This window comes from Bombina bombina, chromosome 3, assembly GCF_027579735.1.
Source record: "Bombina bombina isolate aBomBom1 chromosome 3, aBomBom1.pri, whole genome shotgun sequence".
NCBI classification, from domain to species: domain Eukaryota; kingdom Metazoa; phylum Chordata; class Amphibia; order Anura; family Bombinatoridae; genus Bombina; species Bombina bombina.
The window spans coordinates 685,649,998-685,668,092 of NC_069501.1; the positions used below are offsets into that span (position 1 = coordinate 685,649,998).

Below are 18,095 nucleotides of genomic sequence, written 5' to 3' on the forward strand. Positions count from 1 at the left end.
AAGCAGGCACTCACCGGTTTTGAAGTGGCAAAAAAACTTTATTCCAACAGAGTGATGTTTCGGGGTTTTACCCCCGTCCTCAGACTCCAACAACAACAATGAAATGCTCAGCAACCTCCCTTAAATACCCTGTTCACCTTACATGTGTTTCAAATAAGCTTTAATTACCTTGTGTGCAAAACCAGGTGTTAGCAAGCACTTAGCATACATTACTAATTAGCATTGCATGTAGCCTAGCAATGAAACACTAGGAATTCAATATGCACCTACATGTGTTTCAAATAAGCGTTAATTACCTCGTTTCATATCTGGGAAATGCTTTTTTATGAAAAATTTATGTCTTAACTGGGGTATAGTCTCTTTTTCTAATTGACTGTTTTTTAAATTTGCAGGCAGAATTAGGCTCGAGAGGGCGCAAAATGCCAGAGTTTATTGCGTCATTCTTGGCGCAAGATTGTTTTGGCGCAAAGTTACATTTGTTGATGCAAATTCGTCATTTCCAGTGTCTTAGTTGACGCCGAATCCATTCACAAGGTTGCGTCGTCTACGTTTTTGGCACCAAAAAATATTTTTCTGTTTGTTGTGCGTCATACTTGGCGCCAAATATTTTCATTCTTCAAATTGGAATAAATCCAAGCCATTTAAGAGATCAAAACCAACCCCCAAGTTTGCATGAAGGTGCGACCCTCATTCCAGCTCAGCTGATAGGGGGCAGATTAAAATGTTTCAAAGATGTTTGGATCAATTCAGTCCAAAATCATTGGATTCAGAGTATTGTCTCTCAGGAATACAGAATAGGATTCAGAGTAAGACCGCCTGTGAAGATTTTTTCTCACGCATTCCAGAAAACCCAGTAAAGGCTCAGGCTTTCCTGAAGTGTGTTTCAGACCTGGAGTTATCAGGGGTAATCATGCCAGTTCCGTTTCAGGAAAAGGGTCTGGGGTTTTATTCAAATCTATTCATTGTTCCAAAGAAAGAATTCATTCAGACCAGTTTTGGATCTAAAGATTTTGAATCAATATGTAAGAGTACTACCTTTCAAAATGGTGACTATAAGGACTATTTTGCCTTTTGTTCAGCAAGTGCATTTTATGTCCACAATAGACTTACAGGATGCATATCTTCATATTCCGATTCATCCAGATCACTATCAGTTCCTGAGATTCTCTTTTCTAGACAAGCATTACCAATTTGTTGCTCTTCCATTTGGTCTAGCGACAGCTCCAAGGATCTTTTCAAAGGTTCTAGGTGCCCTACTCTCTGTAATCAGAGAGCGGGGTATTGCGGTATTTCCTTATTTGGACGATATCTTGGTACTTGCTCAGTCTTTACGTTCTGCAGAATCTCACTCGAATCAACTAGTGTTGTTTCTTCGAAGACATGGTTGAAGGATTAATTTACCAAAAAGTTCTTTGATTCCTCAGACAAAGGTAACCTTTTTAGGTTTCCAGATAAATTCAGTGTCCATGACTTTGTTTCTAACAGACAAGAGACATTTGAAATTGGTTGCAGCCTGTTGGAACCTTCAGTCTCAGTCATTCCCTTCAGTAGCTATGTGCATGGAAGTTTTAGGTCTCATGACTGCAGCATCGGACGCGATCCCCTTTGCTCGTTTTGAAATGAGACCTCTCCAGCTTTGTATGCTGAACCAATGGTGCAGGGATTATACAAAGATATCACAACTAATATCCTTAAATCCCAATGTTCAACTTTCTCTGACTTGGTGGTTAGATCACCATCGTATAATTTTAGGTTCCTCTTTCGTTCGTCCAACCTGGACTGTGATCACAACAGATGCAAGTCTTTCAGGTTGGGGAGCTGTTTGGGGATCTCTGGCAGCACAAGGGGTTTAGAAATCTCAAGAGGCGAGATTAGCAATCAATATTTTGGAACTCAGTCTTGGCCTCTGTTGAAGAGAGAACTGTTCATTTGTTTTCAGACAGACAATATCACAACTGTGGCATATGTCAATCATCAGGGTGGGACTCACAGTCCTTAAGCTATGAATGAAGTATCTCAGATACTTGTTTGGGCGGAATCCAGCTCCTGTCTAATTTCTGCGGTTCATATCCCAGGTATAGACAATTGGGAAGCGGATTACCTCAGTCGTCAGACTTTACATCCGGGAGAATGGTCTCTCCATCCAGATGTTTTTTCTCAAATTGTTCAGATGTGGGGGCTTCCAGAAATAGATCTGATGGCATCTCATCTAAACAAAAAACTTTCCAGGTACCTGTCCAGGTCCAGGGATCCTCAGGCGGAAGCAGTGGATGCATTGACACTTCCTTGGTGTTATCAACCTGCTTGTATTTTCCCGCCTCTAGTTCTTCTTCCAAGAGTGATCTCCAAAATCATCATGGAGCGATCGTTTGTGCTGCTGGTGGCTCCACAGGTTTTGGTATGCGGTTCTTGTTCAGATGTCCAGTTACCAACCTTGGACACTTTCATTAAGGCCAGACCTTCTATCTCAAGGTCCGTTTTTCCATCAGGATCTCAAATCATTAAATTTGAATGTATGGAAATTGAACGCTTAGTGCTTAGTCATAGAGGTTTCTCTGACTCCGTGATTAATACTATGTTGCAGGCTCGTAAATCTGTTTCTAGAAAGATTTATTATCGAGTTGGGAAGACTTACATTTCATGGTGTTCTTCTCATAAATTCTCTAGGCATTCTTTTTGAATTCCTAGAATTTTACAGTTTCTTCAGGATGGTTTGGATAAAGGTTTGCCTCAAGTTCCTTGGAAGGACAAGTCTTCTCTTTCTGTTTTATTTCATAGAAAGATTGCTAAACTTCCTGATATTCATTGTTTTGTGCAGGCTTTGGTTCATATCAAGCCTGTCATTAAATCAATCTCTCCTCCTTGGAGTCTTAATTTGGTTTTGAAGGCTTTATAGGCTCCTCTGTTTGAGCCTATGCATTCTTTAGACATTAAACTACTTTCTTGGAAAGTGTTGTTTCTTTTGGCCATCTCTTCTGCAAGAAGAGTTTCCAAATTATCTGCTCTTTCTTGTGAATCTCCTTTTCTGATTTTTCATCAGGATAAGGCAGTTTTGCGAACTTCATTTAAATTCCTTCCTAAGGTTGTAAATTCTAACAACATTAATAGAGAAATTGTTGTCCCTTCTTTGTGTCCTAATCCTAAGAATTCTTTAGAAAGATCTTTACATTCTTTGGATGTGGTGAGAGCTTTTAAATATTATGTTACTAAAGATTTCAGGAAGACTTCTAGTCTATTTGTTATCTTTTCTGGTTCCAGGAAAGGTCAGAAGACTTCTGCTGTTTCCTTGGCCTCATGGTTAAAACTTTTGATTCATCAAGCCTATTTGGAGTCGAGTCAAGCCCCGCCTCAGAGAATTACAGCTCATTCTACTAGATCAGTTTTCACTTCCTGGGCTTTTCAGATTGAAGCTTCAGTTGATCAGATTTGCAAAGCTGCTACTTGGTCCATTTTGATGTATTTGTTTCTTCGGAAGCAGTTTTTGGTAGAAAAGTTCTTCAGGCAGCGGTTTCAGTTTGATTTTTCTGCTTTTGATTTAAGTTTTTTCCTCACATTTATGAGAATTAACTTATGTTTTGAGTTGTGGATTATTTTTTTCAGCGGAAAATGGCTGTTTCTTTCATGTAATTAGCAAGAGTCCATGAGCTAGTGACGTATGGGATATACATTCCTACCAGGAGGGGCAAAGTTTCCCAAACCTCAAAATGCCTATAAATACACCCCTCACCACACCCACAATTCAGTTTTACAAACTTTGCCTCCGATGGAGGTGGTGAAGTAAGTTTGTGCTAGATTCTACGTTGATATGCGCTCCGCAGCAAGTTGGAGCCCGGTTTTCCTCTCAGCGTGCAGTGAATGTCAGAGGGATGTGAGGAGAGTATTGCCTATTTGAATGCAGTGATCTCCTTCTACGGGGTCTATTTCATAGGTTCTCTGTTATCGGTCGTAGAGATTCATCTCTTACCTCCCTTTTCAGATCGACGATATACTCTTATATATACCATTACCTCTGCTGATTCTCGTTTCAGTACTGGTTTGGCTTTCTACTATCATGTAGATGAGTGTCCTGGGGTAAGTAAGTCTTATTTTCTGTGACACTCCAAGCTATGGTTGGGCACTTTGTTTATAAAGTTCTAAATATATGTATTCAAACATTTATTTGCCTTGACTCAGAATGTTCAACTTTCCTTATTTTCAGACAGTCAGTTTCATATTTGGGATAATGCATTTTAATTTAACATTTTTCTTACCTTAAAATTTGACTTTTTCCCTGTGGGCTGTTAGGCTCGCGGGGGCTGAAAATGCTTCATTTTATTGCGTCATTCTTGGCGCGGACTTTTTTGGCGCAAAAATTCTATTTCCGTTTCCGGCGTCATACGTGTCGCCGGAAGTTGCGTCATTTTTTGACGTTATTTTGCGCCAAAAATGTCGGCGTTCCGGATGTGGCGTCATTTTTGGCGCCAAAAAGCATTTAGGCGCCAAATAATGTGGGCGTCTTATTTGGCGCGAAAAAATATGGGCGTCGCTTTTGTCTCCACATTATTTAAGTCTCATTTTTTATTGCTTCTGGTTGCTAGAAGCTTGTTCTTTGGCATTTTTTCCCATTCCTGAAACTGTCATTTAAGGAATTTGATCAATTTTGCTTTATATATATGTTGTTTTTTCTCTTACATATTGCAAGATGTCTCACGTTGCATCTGAGTCAGAAGATACTACAGGAAAATCGCTGTCAAGTGCTGAATCTACCAAAGCTAAGTGTATCTGCTGTAAACTTTTGGTAGCTATTCCTCCAGCTGTTGTTTGTATTGATTGTCATGACAAACTTGTTAAAGCAGATAATATTTCCTTTAGTAAAGTACCATTGCCTGTTGCAGTTCCTTCAACATCTAAGGTGCAGAATGTTCCTGATAATATAAGAGATTTTGTTTCTGAATCCATAAAGAAGGCTATGTCTGTTATTTCTCCTTCTAGTAAACGTAAAAAATCTTTTAAAACTTCTCTCCCTACAGATGAATTTTTAAATGAACATCATCATTCTGATTCTGATGATTCCTCTGGTTCAGAGGATTCTGTCTCAGAGGTTGATGCTGATAAATCTTCATATTTATTTAAAATGGAATTTATTCGTTCTTTACTTAAAGAGGTACTAATTGCTTTAGAAATAGAGGATTCTGGTCCTCTTGATACTAATTCTAAACGTTTAGATAAGGTATTTAAAGCTCCTGTGGTTATTCCAGAAGTTTTTCCTGTTCCTAATGCTATTTCTGCAGTAATTTCCAAAGAATGGGATAATTTGGGTAATTCATTTACTCCTTCTAAACGTTTTAAGCAATTATATCCTGTGCCGTCTGACAGATTAGAATTTTGGGACAAAATCCCTAAAGTTGATGGGGCTATTTCTACCCTTGCTAAACGTACTATTATTCCTACGTCAGATGGTACTTCGTTTAAGGATCCTCTAGATAGGAAAATTGAATCCTTTCTAAGAAAAGCTTATCTGTGTTCAAGTAATCTTCTTAGACCTGCTATATCTTTGGCTGATGTTGCTGCAGCTTTAACTTTTTGGTTGGAAACTTTAGCGCAACAAGTAACACATCGTGATTCTCATGATATTATTATTCTCCTTCAGCATGCTAATAATTTTATCTGTGATGCCATTTTTGATATTATCAGAGTTGATGTCAGGTTTATGTCTCTAGCTATTTTAGCTAGAAGAGCTTTATGGCTTAAAACTTGGAATGCTGATATGGCTTCTAAATCAACTTTACTTTCCATTTCTTTCCAGGGTAACAAATTATTTGGTTCTCAGTTGGATTCCATTATTTCAACTGTTACTGGTGGGAAAGGAACTTTTTTACCACAGGATAAAAAATCTAAAGGTAAAAACAGGGCTAATAATCGTTTTCGTTCCTTTCGTTTCAACAGAGAACAAAAGCCTGATCCTTCATCCTCAGGAGCGGTTTCAGTTTGGAGACCATCTCCAGTCTGGAATAAATCCAAGCCAGCTAGAAAGGCAAAGCCTGCTTCTAAGTCCACATGAAGGTGCGGCCCTCATTCCAGCTCAGCTGGTAGGGGGCAGGTTACGTTTTTTCAAGGAAATTTGGAAGAATTCTGTTCACAATCTTTGGATTCAGAGCATTGTTTCAGAAGGGTACAGAATTGGTTTCAAGTTGAGACCTCCTGCAAAGAGATTTTTTCTTTCCCGTGTCCCAGTAAATCCAGTAAAAGCTCAAGCATTTCTGAAATGTGTTTCAGATCTAGAGTTGACTGGAGTAATTATGCCAGTTCCAGTTCCGGAACAGGGGATGGGGTTTTATTCAAATCTCTTCATTGTACCAAAGAAGGAGAATTCTTTCAGACCAGTTCTGGATCTAAAAATATTGAATCGTTATGTAAGGATACCAACGTTCAAGATGGTAACTGTAAGGACTATCTTACCTTTTGTTCAGCAAGGGCATTATATGTCCACAATAGATTTACAGGATGCATATCTGCATATTCCGATTCATCCAGATCATTATCAGTTCCTGAGATTCTCGTTTCTGGACAAGCATTACCAATTTGTGGCTCTGCCGTTTGGCCTAGCTACAGCTCCAAGAATTTTTACAAAGGTTCTCGGTGCCCTGTTGTCTGTAATCAGAGAACAGGGTATTGTGGTATTTCCTTATTTGGACGATATCTTGGTACTTGCTCAGTCTTTACATTTAGCAGAATCTCATACGAATCGACTTGTGTTGTTTCTTCAAGATCATGGTTGGAGGATCAATTTACCAAAAAGTTCTTTGATTCCTCAGACAAGGGTAACTTTTCTGGGTTTCCAGATGGATTCAGTGTCCATGACTCTGTCTTTAACAGACAAGAGACGTCTAAAGTTGATTGCAGCTTGTCGAAACCTTCAGTCACAATCATTCCCTTCGGTAGCCTTATGCATGGAAATTCTAGGTCTTATGACTGCTGCATCGGACGCGATCCCCTTTGCTCGTTTTCACATGCGACCTCTTCAGCTCTGTATGCTGAAGCAATGGTGCAAGGATTACACGAAGATATCTCAATTAATATCTTTAAAACCGATTGTTCGACACTCTCTAACATGGTGGACAGATCACCATCGTTTAATTCAGGGGGCTTCTTTTGTGCTTCCGACTTGGACTGCAATTTCAACAGATGCAAGTCTCACAGGTTGGGGAGCTGTGTGGGGATCTCTGACGGCACAAGGAGTTTGGGAATCTCAGGAGGTGAGATTACCGATCAATATTTTGGAACTCCGTGCAATTTTCAGAGCTCTTCAGTTTTGGCCTCTTCTGAAGAGAGAATCGTTCATTTGTTTTCAGACAGACAATGTCACAACTGTGGCATACATCAATCATCAAGGAGGGACTCACAGTCCTCTGGCTATGAAAGAAGTATCTCGAATTTTGGTTTGGGCGGAATCCAGCTCCTGTCTAATCTCTGCGGTTCATATCCCAGGTGTAGACAATTGGGAAGCGGATTATCTCAGTCGCCAAACGTTGCATCCGGGCGAATGGTCTCTTCACCCAGAGGTATTTCTTCAGATTGTTCAAATGTGGGAACTTCCAGAAATAGATCTGATGGCGTCCCATCTAAACAAGAAACTTCCCAGGTATCTGTCCAGATCCCGGGATCCTCAGGCGGAGGCAGTGGATGCATTATCACTTCCTTGGAAGTATCATCCTGCCTATATCTTTCCGCCTCTAGTTCTTCTTCCAAGAGTAATCTCCAAGATTCTGAAGGAATGCTCGTTTGTTCTGCTGGTAGCTCCGGCATGGCCTCACAGGTTTTGGTATGCGGATCTTGTCCGGATGGCCTCTTGCCAACCGTGGACTCTTCCGTTAAGACCAGACCTTCTGTCACAAGGTCCTTTTTTCCATCAGGATCTGAAATCCTTAAATTTAAAGGTATGGAGATTGAACGCTTGATTCTTGGTCAAAGAGGTTTCTCTGACTCTGTGATTAATACTATGTTACAGGCTCGTAAATCTGTATCTCGAGAGATATATTATAGAGTCTGGAAGACTTATATTTCTTGGTGTCTTTCTCATCATTTTTCCTGGCATTCTTTTAGAATACCGAGAATTTTACAGTTTCTTCAGGATGGTTTGGATAAGGGTTTGTCCGCAAGTTCTTTGAAAGGACAAATCTCTGCTCTTTCTGTTCTTTTTCACAGAAAGATTGCTATTCTTCCTGATATTCATTGTTTTGTACATGCTTTGGTTCGTATAAAACCTGTCATTAAGTCAATTTCTCCTCCATGGAGTTTGAATTTGGTTCTGGGAGCTCTTCAAGCTCCTCCGTTTGAACCTATGCATTCATTGGACATTAAATTACTTTCTTGGAAAGTTTTGTTCCTTTTGGCCATCTCTTCTGCCAGAAGAGTTTCTGAATTATCTGCTCTTTCTTGTGAGTCTCCTTTTCTGATTTTTCATCAGGATAAGGCGGTGTTGCGAACTTCTTTTGAATTTTTACCTAAAGTTGTGAATTCCAACAACATTAGTAGAGAAATTGTGGTTCCTTCATTATGTCCTAATCCTAAGAATTCTAAGGAGAAATCGTTGCATTCTTTGGATGTTGTTAGAGCTTTGAAATATTATGTTGAAGCTACGAAATCTTTTCGTAAGACTTCTAGTCTATTTGTTATCTTTTCCGGTTCTAGAAAAGGCCAGAAAGCTTCTGCCATTTCTTTGGCATCTTGGTTGAAATCTTTAAATCATCTTGCCTATGTTGAGTCGGGTAAAACTCCGCCTCAGAATTACAGCTCATTCTACTAGGTCAGTTTCTACTTCCTGGGCGTTTAGGAATGAAGCTTCGGTTGACCAGATCTGCAAAGCAGCAACTTGGTCCTCTTTGCATACTTTTACTAAATTCTACCATTTTGATGTATTTTCTTCTTCTGAAGCAGTTTTTGGTAGAAAAGTACTTCAGGCAGCGGTTTCAGTTTGAATCTTCTGCTTATGTTTTTCGTTAAACTTTATTTTGGGTGTGGATTATTTTCAGCAGGAATTGGCTGTCTTTATTTTATCCCTCCCTCTCTAGTGACTCTTGTGTGGAAAGATCCACATCTTGGGTAGTCATTATCCCATACGTCACTAGCTCATGGACTCTTGCTAATTACATGAAAGAAAACATAATTTATGTAAGAACTTACCTGATAAATTCATTTCTTTCATATTAGCAAGAGTCCATGAGGCCCGCCCTTTTTTTGTGGTGGTTATGATTTTGTATAAAGCACAATTATTCCAATTCCTTATTTTTTATGCTTTCGCACTTTTTTATCACCCCACTTCTTGGCTATTCGTTAAACTGAATTGTGGGTGTGGTGAGGGGTGTATTTATAGGCATTTTGAGGTTTGGGAAACTTTGCCCCTCCTGGTAGGAATGTATATCCCATACGTCACTAGCTCATGGACTCTTGCTAATATGAAAGAAATGAATTTATCAGGTAAGTTCTTACATAAATTATGTTTTTTATTTTTATCCCTCCCTCTCTAGTGACTCTTGCGTGGAGTTCCACATCTTGGGTATTGCTATCCCATAATTCACTAGCTCATGGACTCTTGCCAATTACATGAAAGAAAACCTAATTTATGTAAGAACTTACCTGATAAATTAATTTATTTCATATTGGCAAGAGTCCATGAGACCCACCCCCTTTTTTATGGTGGTTATGATTTTTTTGTATAAAGCACAAGTATTTCCAAATTCCTTTGTTGATGTTTTTTACTCCTTTCTTTATCACCCCACTTCTTGGCTATTCGTTAAACTGAATTGTGGGTGTGGTGAGGGGTGTATTTATAGGCATTTTGAGGTTTGGGAATTTTGCCCCTCCTGGTAGGATTGTATATCCCATATGTCACTAGCTCATGTACTCTTGCCAATATGAAAGAAACGAATTTATCAGGTAAGTTCTTACATAAATTATGTTTTTTTGGTTCTATACCCTAACAAAATTGCGTTTAGAGTTTTACCTTAATTTTAGTTGTCCGGGTCTTGCAAGTTTTGCTTTCGAACCTATGCATTCTAAAGACATTCAGCAATTTTATTGGAAGGTATTGTTTCTCTTAGCGATCTCTTTAGTCAGAGCCTCTAATTTGTCTGCATTTTCTTGTGAACTTCCTTATCTAGTTTTTCATCAAGATAAGGTAGTTTCTTCGGACAACTTCAATGGATAAATTGAGTATCCTTCTCTTTGTCCTGATCCTATAAATTCTAAAGAAAGGTTTCTACATAATTTGGATGTAGTTAGAGCATAAGCGGGCGATTTAACATGGTGCAGGCGGACATGATACGCTGTAGCGGATCATGTCCGCCGCACATCCATAAATGTCAGCATACATCAGAAGTGGTGGACGAGTTAAGAAGTAGCAGTCTTATGACCGCTGCTTCTTAACTTACGTTTTCGGCGAGCCTAAAGGCTCGCGTGGAAACTGCTGAATCCGCAGCATAATAAATTGGCCCCTTAAAGTTTTGTCTTCAAAATACAAAGGATTTTAGGCAATCCTCTAGTTTGTTCATTCATTTCTCGTGTCCCACTCAAGCTCCATAAGGCCAAGGCCATTTATTTGGCTTCTTGGCTATAGCTTTTAATCCACAAGACTTACTCAGAGGTGGAAAAGTCTCCAACGAAGAGTATTACTGCTGACTCTACAAGATCAGTTTCCACTTCCTGAGCATTTAAAAATGAGGCTTTTGTTTAATAAATTTGTAAGGCAGCATGGTCATCCCTACATACCTTAAATTCTACCACTTTGATGTTTTTGCTTCTTCAGAAGGAGCTTATGGTAAGAAAGTTCTCCAGGCAGCAGTGCCTGCCTTTTCAAAACTTTTTATCCCGCCCTCACTACTTGTGTACTCCACAGCTTTGGTATTAGTTCCCAGAAGTAACAAACTAGTGGACTCTCACTACCTTTTGAATGAAAACAAAATGTATGCTTACCTAATAATTAATTTCTTTTGAGGTTGTGAGAGTCCACGAGGCCTACCATATTTATTTTAATTGTTCATATTTTCTGGGGGCAGTTTCAGTTTTGCCCCTCAATTTCCTGTTCTGTCCTTTCCTACCTTTCTGCTTCTCCTTACTTGGCTACACGTAAGGCTATCTTATCAGTGAGGTGGGATGGACAGAATACTGCTTGGAGTTTTGGGGAATCTTTGCCTCCTTCTAGTGGCCTGGAGTTGAATCCCTAAATGAACAAACTTGTGGACTCTCACCACCTCAAAAGAAATTCATTTATCAGGTAAGCATATATTTTGTTTTTAGGATGAATAACCTTTTTGACTGTATCTTAAAAAAGATCTTTAGATATTTTTTTCCTCAAAATGCATTTTATAAAAAAAAAATCCAATCTGAGTGTTTGATGCCGATTTGAGGACATCATTGTAAATCATCTCCACAATCAGTCTCAGTGCAACGTTTGCATATCAGAGCTTTAAGAAGTCAGAAGCAGATTTTATAAGTCACAAGAGAATAAGACCAGCAAAGAGTAATTTGTTCTGACCTCTGAACTTTTTAACACTTGGCAAGATATTAATTACTTTTCAAAGTTGTTTTTTTTTCTACCAGATAAGGTTATTTCTACATTTTTCCCCAGCCCTGAAAGTATATGCCCATATTTGGTCTATACTCTATATGGTATTAGGATGAATCTTTATTGTGATTTTCTATCACATCCTCAACAGATATTGTTTTTTTCTCCAAAACTGCACAAAGCCCAAACCTCCATATGAAAAAGTTGCATTTAAGTATGTTTTGATTAGGGACATAGTACTAAAAGTTATCATTTTTGCCATGCTCAGTCTCTTATTCTGCATGAATAATTATCTTTTGGATATGAGAAGTGAATACAAAAGACTGCACAATCCTAGAATCCCATTTACATGAGTGTCTTGAAAATTCTTATATCTAACCCCAGAATCTTAATGTTTTTTTGCCAATACCAGTGTTTTTAAACATACTATATTAGATCTTAATTTAATTTACATCTCTTCATAGAATCGATATTTGTAAACAAATGAATCTACTTTTGTAGTTGACTGCCTACTGTATATTTTTTCTAGGCAATAAACTAATAAGCTTTTTCTCCTTAGAAATCTGGAGCCAGTCACACAACTGTATGTGAGTGTGGACGCAAGTACCAAAGACAGCCTCAAGAAAATTGATCGCCCACTGTTCAAGGATTTCTGGCAGAGATTTCTTGACAGCTTGAAGGCCTTGGCAGAAAAGGTATAATGTAATAAGTGCTGCTTGACAAATATTTAAACTGACATAATTTATCACTTTTATCTGTCAACACTTTTATTTTATATATATATATAAAGGAAAATGCAGCTTTCCAACTATGACCAGCTGTGAACAAAAACTGGAATTGTAGTTTCCTACAATGAAGGGAAAGCAATATCAGAGATGAAATTAACATTATACCCTAAAAAGAGTGAACACTGAGAAACAGTCACATGTAGACAGGACAAATATAACAAGAGTGATGTAGATAGCTGTAGAATATATAACTACAATAAATAGAAGGACTGAAAGTGCTCACTTAAAATATATCTGCTATATTTAACTGTTGATTACATGTATTGCTGATTATACTGTAGCTCAATATCCCTCTAAATCTGATTTCTGACCTCATATCTATCTTCACATCACCGCACTCTTATAGGGGCATGTTTATTTAATAATAAACTTTATTAGTAATTTGTCAGGGCTCATAATTTTCACTTGCCCACTCGCCAATGGTGAGTGGAATTTAAAGGGCGAGTAAGATTTTGAGTGAATACACAATCAACATTCACTCACTATTGACGTCTGGCAGCGTGTAGGCAAAACTATTGAAGCAGTTAAGACAAAGCACCGCCTTGAAGGTGGAGCTCTGCAGCATCTGCCTGGAGTTACGGATAAGCACAGGCAATGTGCTGGTGGTAAGTAGGGACTTTTATCTTCTTATCTTATATAAATCTTATATACTGTGTGTGTGTGTGTGTGTGTGTGTATGTATATATATATATATATATATATATATATATATATATATATATATATATATATATATATATATATATATATATATATATATATAGCCAAGAACAAGAGGGGGTATTATGCACTCTCACCAAATACCATCAGCTGCCAGGGTGCTCTGTAGGGAAATTCATCAGCAAAGTCAAAGAAAGCACTCACTTGTCTTCAGATAAATCATCAAAATAGAATTTTATTAGTGACGTTTCGGGACAAACAGCGTCCCTTCCTTTGACCAACAGAAACTGCAAACAAACAGACTAATAAAGGCCTGTTAAACCCTTCCCCAAAGAGGCCACCAATGAATGGAGGCCGTGTGCAAACACACCAGGACTGTACCAATTGACAGAAAAATGTGCTATAGAATAACTGTCTAGTGTCAAGTATAAACTTGTGTAACAAGTGTATATCCATAATAAATATATGGCTGAGCAAACAAAGTGTATCAAAATAAAAGTGTGTAAAAATTACTTCAGTATCCCTCACTAATAGTCCATAATAATATATATCCCTGGCAAAGTGGGAGCCCACAAATGGAACATTCCAAATACAGGAGACACACGCCCCCATGGGAGTCATAGTCAATATTGGATCTGTGCGATTCACTAACCATATCAATCACACAGATAAATGTAAATAAAACAAATACCGAGCAAATACACCACTATCGTTGGCGCGAAACTGTCTCACTCACAGCCAGAACCTGTCTGACAGTATACAAGGTCGATCGCAGTGCAGCTCAGCCACACCCACCCAAATCCCATTGGTTGGGGATCAAAAGAATAACAAACCCCTGATAGGCTCTCAGCGGTGATAGGAGTGCACTAGTAAACTCACCCTGCTGATCGTAATATCGGACACAACAAATCCGCATGATCACATCCACAGCATTCCATTATAGCACACAACTTATATGCGTGTAATACAAACATACATATTAGTGTCCCACAGTCACAGAGAAAGGCCATATGACCGCTATTTACATGATAGAGCCAACCTTGGTGACACTAGGTCACACCTATTCCTATCCGATTCCGGATCACAGCAAAATGCACCAGTGATAGGCTCATTGTAACAAAGTGACACCCGGCATTAGAATGTCTCACTCGCAAAAACCGACAGCTCACAGAGCCGACCGCAGCGAAGCTCAGCCACACCCACCAATAGAACAACAAATTACTGATAGGCCAACAGCAGCAATGGGAGTACACTAGTGAATTCACCATGCATAATACCAGACAACCTCCTCACTGTAAGGACGCATCAAATCCATGTATGATCATTTATAGTCACTCAAGTCAGCTATGTCTATCGTGTAGCGTTATGTTCAAGCCCACAAGTTTATATGCGGGCATCATATGTCAGTGTCCTATCCATACAACAGATCACATAGATATTCGGTACAATGTGTCAACAGATACAAGAATAAAAAATCAGAATTACCAAAAATAAAAAATAAAATTAAAAGAAAGACTGCATGACCGCTATTTACCTATTAATATCCTAGGGTATTCATGACATGATTATAATGACACTCAATCACCCCTATTAATAGGCTTAAACAATTCTAAGAAAATAATAAACATAAACATCCAATGCCCATCTAACTCAGAGAACCCATAGGGCGATATGTATACAATATTCAAATCTATTATAGAACTCTAAATAGCACCGTGTATCCACCCACACGTTGCTGTAGGTACCACCGACCTACATATCACTATCCATGATAGCCGATTCCCCATGTGAAAAGCAAAACCAAACATTAAAAATTGAACAACATAAGATAAAATAAAGTGCAATTACATAACCTACACCAATCAGAAAAAAGATATCCACCTCGATCCTCAGGATCCCAACACCACATTTTCTATCAACACAGTGTCTGTATCAAGCATAAAGGGCATAGTGTCCAACATGAACAATTGTAAAAAACTCACATATACACTCCATAGGGGCTCAACCACTGTCAGGCGAAAATAGAATCAGGACAAGAAAACCAAGAATAATAGTGAAAAAGAGTGTGCACACAAGACAACAATAAAACATATATAATCATATAAAATGACCCCAAAGAAGGGCCAGAAATTAAAAACAATTGGTCCTATACATAAATCAGTATGATATAAAGCAAATTGCAACAGTTCTGTTAACAAACAATCCAAGGTCAATTTTAGACTGATGTAAGAAGCTGAAGAAAAGGAAGAAAAAAAGAGAACAAAAAGAAGAAAAAACGGAGAAAAAAGAAAGAAAAGAAGGGGGAAAAAGAGTAAAGGTTGAATGGCAACGCAAGCTCTCATTAAGAAAAGGACCATGGACCCTCATAATAGGCAGATCATAGGTCATCATAATTCCTCATAAGAAAGACTGCCATCCTGTTTGCATATTCAGTCCTCCAGGGGCTAGAGTTCCAAGTTCGTGGATCCATCTTGCTTCTTTCTGAAGAAGAATCTTAGCTCTGTTGCCACCTCTGTTTGGAACTGGAACATGATCAATTATACGGAAACGTAGATCCGTAACAGTATGATGATTCTCCAAGAAATGTCGTGCTACTGGTTGTTCTGCCTTATTATTCTTCAGAAAGTATTAAGAGGGATATTGTGATATTAGAGTAATACCACAAATCCCCTATAGGAGGCGCTAATGACTCAGGGCAGAAAATAGTACTGAAATACAATCAAAAAACCCCTTTGGTGATACCAAAAATGTAAAAAAACCTATAAAACAATATATAGAAAATAAATGGTAAAATCTGTAAAATGTAAAATATAAAACATAAAATATAATGATAGAATAAAAAATATATATATGAGAATACAGACGTATCAATAGGTGAAATGGGAAAGATCCCAACTGAAGTCCAAATAAGTCCAGATAAATGGAAGTAGAAATAGAAGGCAGCTCTCGGTCTTCACCCAAACGATGGTGTATCTTCAAAAAGAGGTTTCACTGCAAGGAAAACAGAAACAGAGGCGCCACATGTGTAGATCAATCAAAACAGACAATATCCAAGTTAGATGAGATACAGGATACTCACAAACGTGAAGGCACTCTCTTGTGCCTGTAGGAGCGGGCTGGTATTTAAACAGCAAACCAGCTAGCTGTACCAAGGGATCCCCGTCAGGATATCCTCGCAACAGTAATCCTTCACTCCCCAGTCAGCATGTACAGTAGATCTCTGAGGTTTGGTTCTTCTCAGTCGTCTTCTTGTTGGTCACACGTGAATTAGCACCAATGCTCCAATAACTGGTTTTGATCCTTAATGACACTGAACAACAGGTATTCACCTTGTCAATGAGAGTAACACTGACCTATAACTCACTGCACATACGCAAGTAGTTACCGAGACGATAACTCCACCTCTTATGTTTCGTTTTCCTGGTCCACCAGGAAAACGAAACATAAGAGGTGGAGTTATCGTCTCGATCCCGTATGAACGTGGATGAATCACGTGTATAAGATCTCATACATTGTACAATGGGTTGTAAGTAATGGTCAGTGTAGATTGCCAAAGATTGTAAGAGCGAACCCCTTGCCGAGACAATCGGTCTGCCCGGTGGATTATGCAAATTTTTATGGATCTTAGGCAACGTATAGAGAACAGGGGTAATAGGAAAGTCTCTTTGAAGGAATCTTGCTACATGCTCAGAAATCATGCCTGTCTCTTTCCATATTGAAATTTTGTGATCAATCTCGCGTTTGAGTTTTAATGTAGGATCACCAGGTAAGATCTTGTAGGTAGTTGTGTCAGAAAGTTGACGAAGAATCTCGGTTTTATAGTCGTCTGCGTTCATGACCACAACCCCCCCCGCCCTTATCCGCAGGGCAAATCACGATGGTCTCATCTTCACTAAGTGTTTTCAGAGCCCTTTGTTCATCTTTCGTTAGATTGTTTCTATATCTCCTGTGGTTCACAGAATCTTGGTTAATCCTAGTCAGGTAGTTGGTATATGCTGTGATAGAGGGGTTGTTGGAGGAAGGATCAAAAGTCCCTGGGGTTTTAAAGTGTGTTGTTTCATCATTGTTCTCACTTCTGAAGAATTCTTTAAGACGCAGTTTTCTACCAAATTTTTGTATATCAATAAAGGAGTCAAAAGAGTTCCTCCTCTTTGTGGGGACAAATGATAGACCCTTCTGTAATAAAGAAACTTCTGAGGCATTAAGTACTCTGGTGCTGATGTTGAAGACGTTACTCTCTATTTCTTTAGTATGGGGGGGGGCGGCGGGACATGCCCCCCCCCGTCTCGTGTGCGGCCTGGACCCCGTCCTAAAAAACGGGATGTGGTGGCATGCAAGGCTAGCGGTGGTCTAGAGAAGCTCTCGTGTTGGCTTGAATCCCATTGTGAGTGTCCTCTTGTCCCCCTAGATCTTGTGGTAATGCCCTTATAGGCTTGTGTCGTCTGAGGTATAGTGTTCTCCATGTGTCGACTGTATTCAAGTTTCTCTTTGTAAATCTTCTATCTCTCCGAGGTCTCAGGGCATTTCTCTCCTCAGGGGCCAACATCCATCTATACACACTCTTGTGGGTGTAGTCCATGCTCAGTCTGTAATTTACGATTTTTAAACGCAATTAACTCTTGTTTGTAAGCCTTCACTTGCTTAGCCAATTTGTCCAACCAGTCATTATTTCCATCAGACCTTAGCTTGTTTAGTTGTTCACTCTCAAAGATATGTATCTCCGCTTTTACTTCTTGGAGTAATCTGTTGGCCTCCCGAATCACCAATAGCATCAAATCAAATGAGCACTTGTTTAAGATTCTGCACCAATTTTGCTTAAACTGGCGAATCTATTTATGGCAGAATATGAAACCATCCAAATGCGAGTATATGACAATCCTGCCATAAAATTTTATCGCAGATATATAGATGACCTGTTCCTGGTCTGGCAAGATGGTATGGAGTCATTCAACACATGGATTGAATCACTTAACATGATTAACAGCACTATCAGATTCCAACATGTAGCTGATTATACATCTGTTGATTACCTCGATGTGAGAGTATACAAAACCAATGGAACATTAGGCACCACCTTATTCAGAAAGAAAACTGATCGTAATTCA

General features: G+C 38.9%; 1 protein-coding gene across 1 annotated transcript in view; it reads left to right on the forward strand.

Annotated features, from left to right (window-relative positions):
• The window catches only part of LOC128653901 (S-adenosyl-L-methionine-dependent tRNA 4-demethylwyosine synthase TYW1), an 824,555-nt gene that overhangs the window by 464,047 nt on the left and 342,413 nt on the right, over window positions 1-18,095 (forward strand). The window contains exon 13 of the mRNA XM_053707460.1: window positions 12,102-12,237. Coding sequence (XP_053563435.1) covers window positions 12,102-12,237 — 136 coding nt within the window. The remainder of the gene's footprint in view (window positions 1-12,101; window positions 12,238-18,095) is intronic.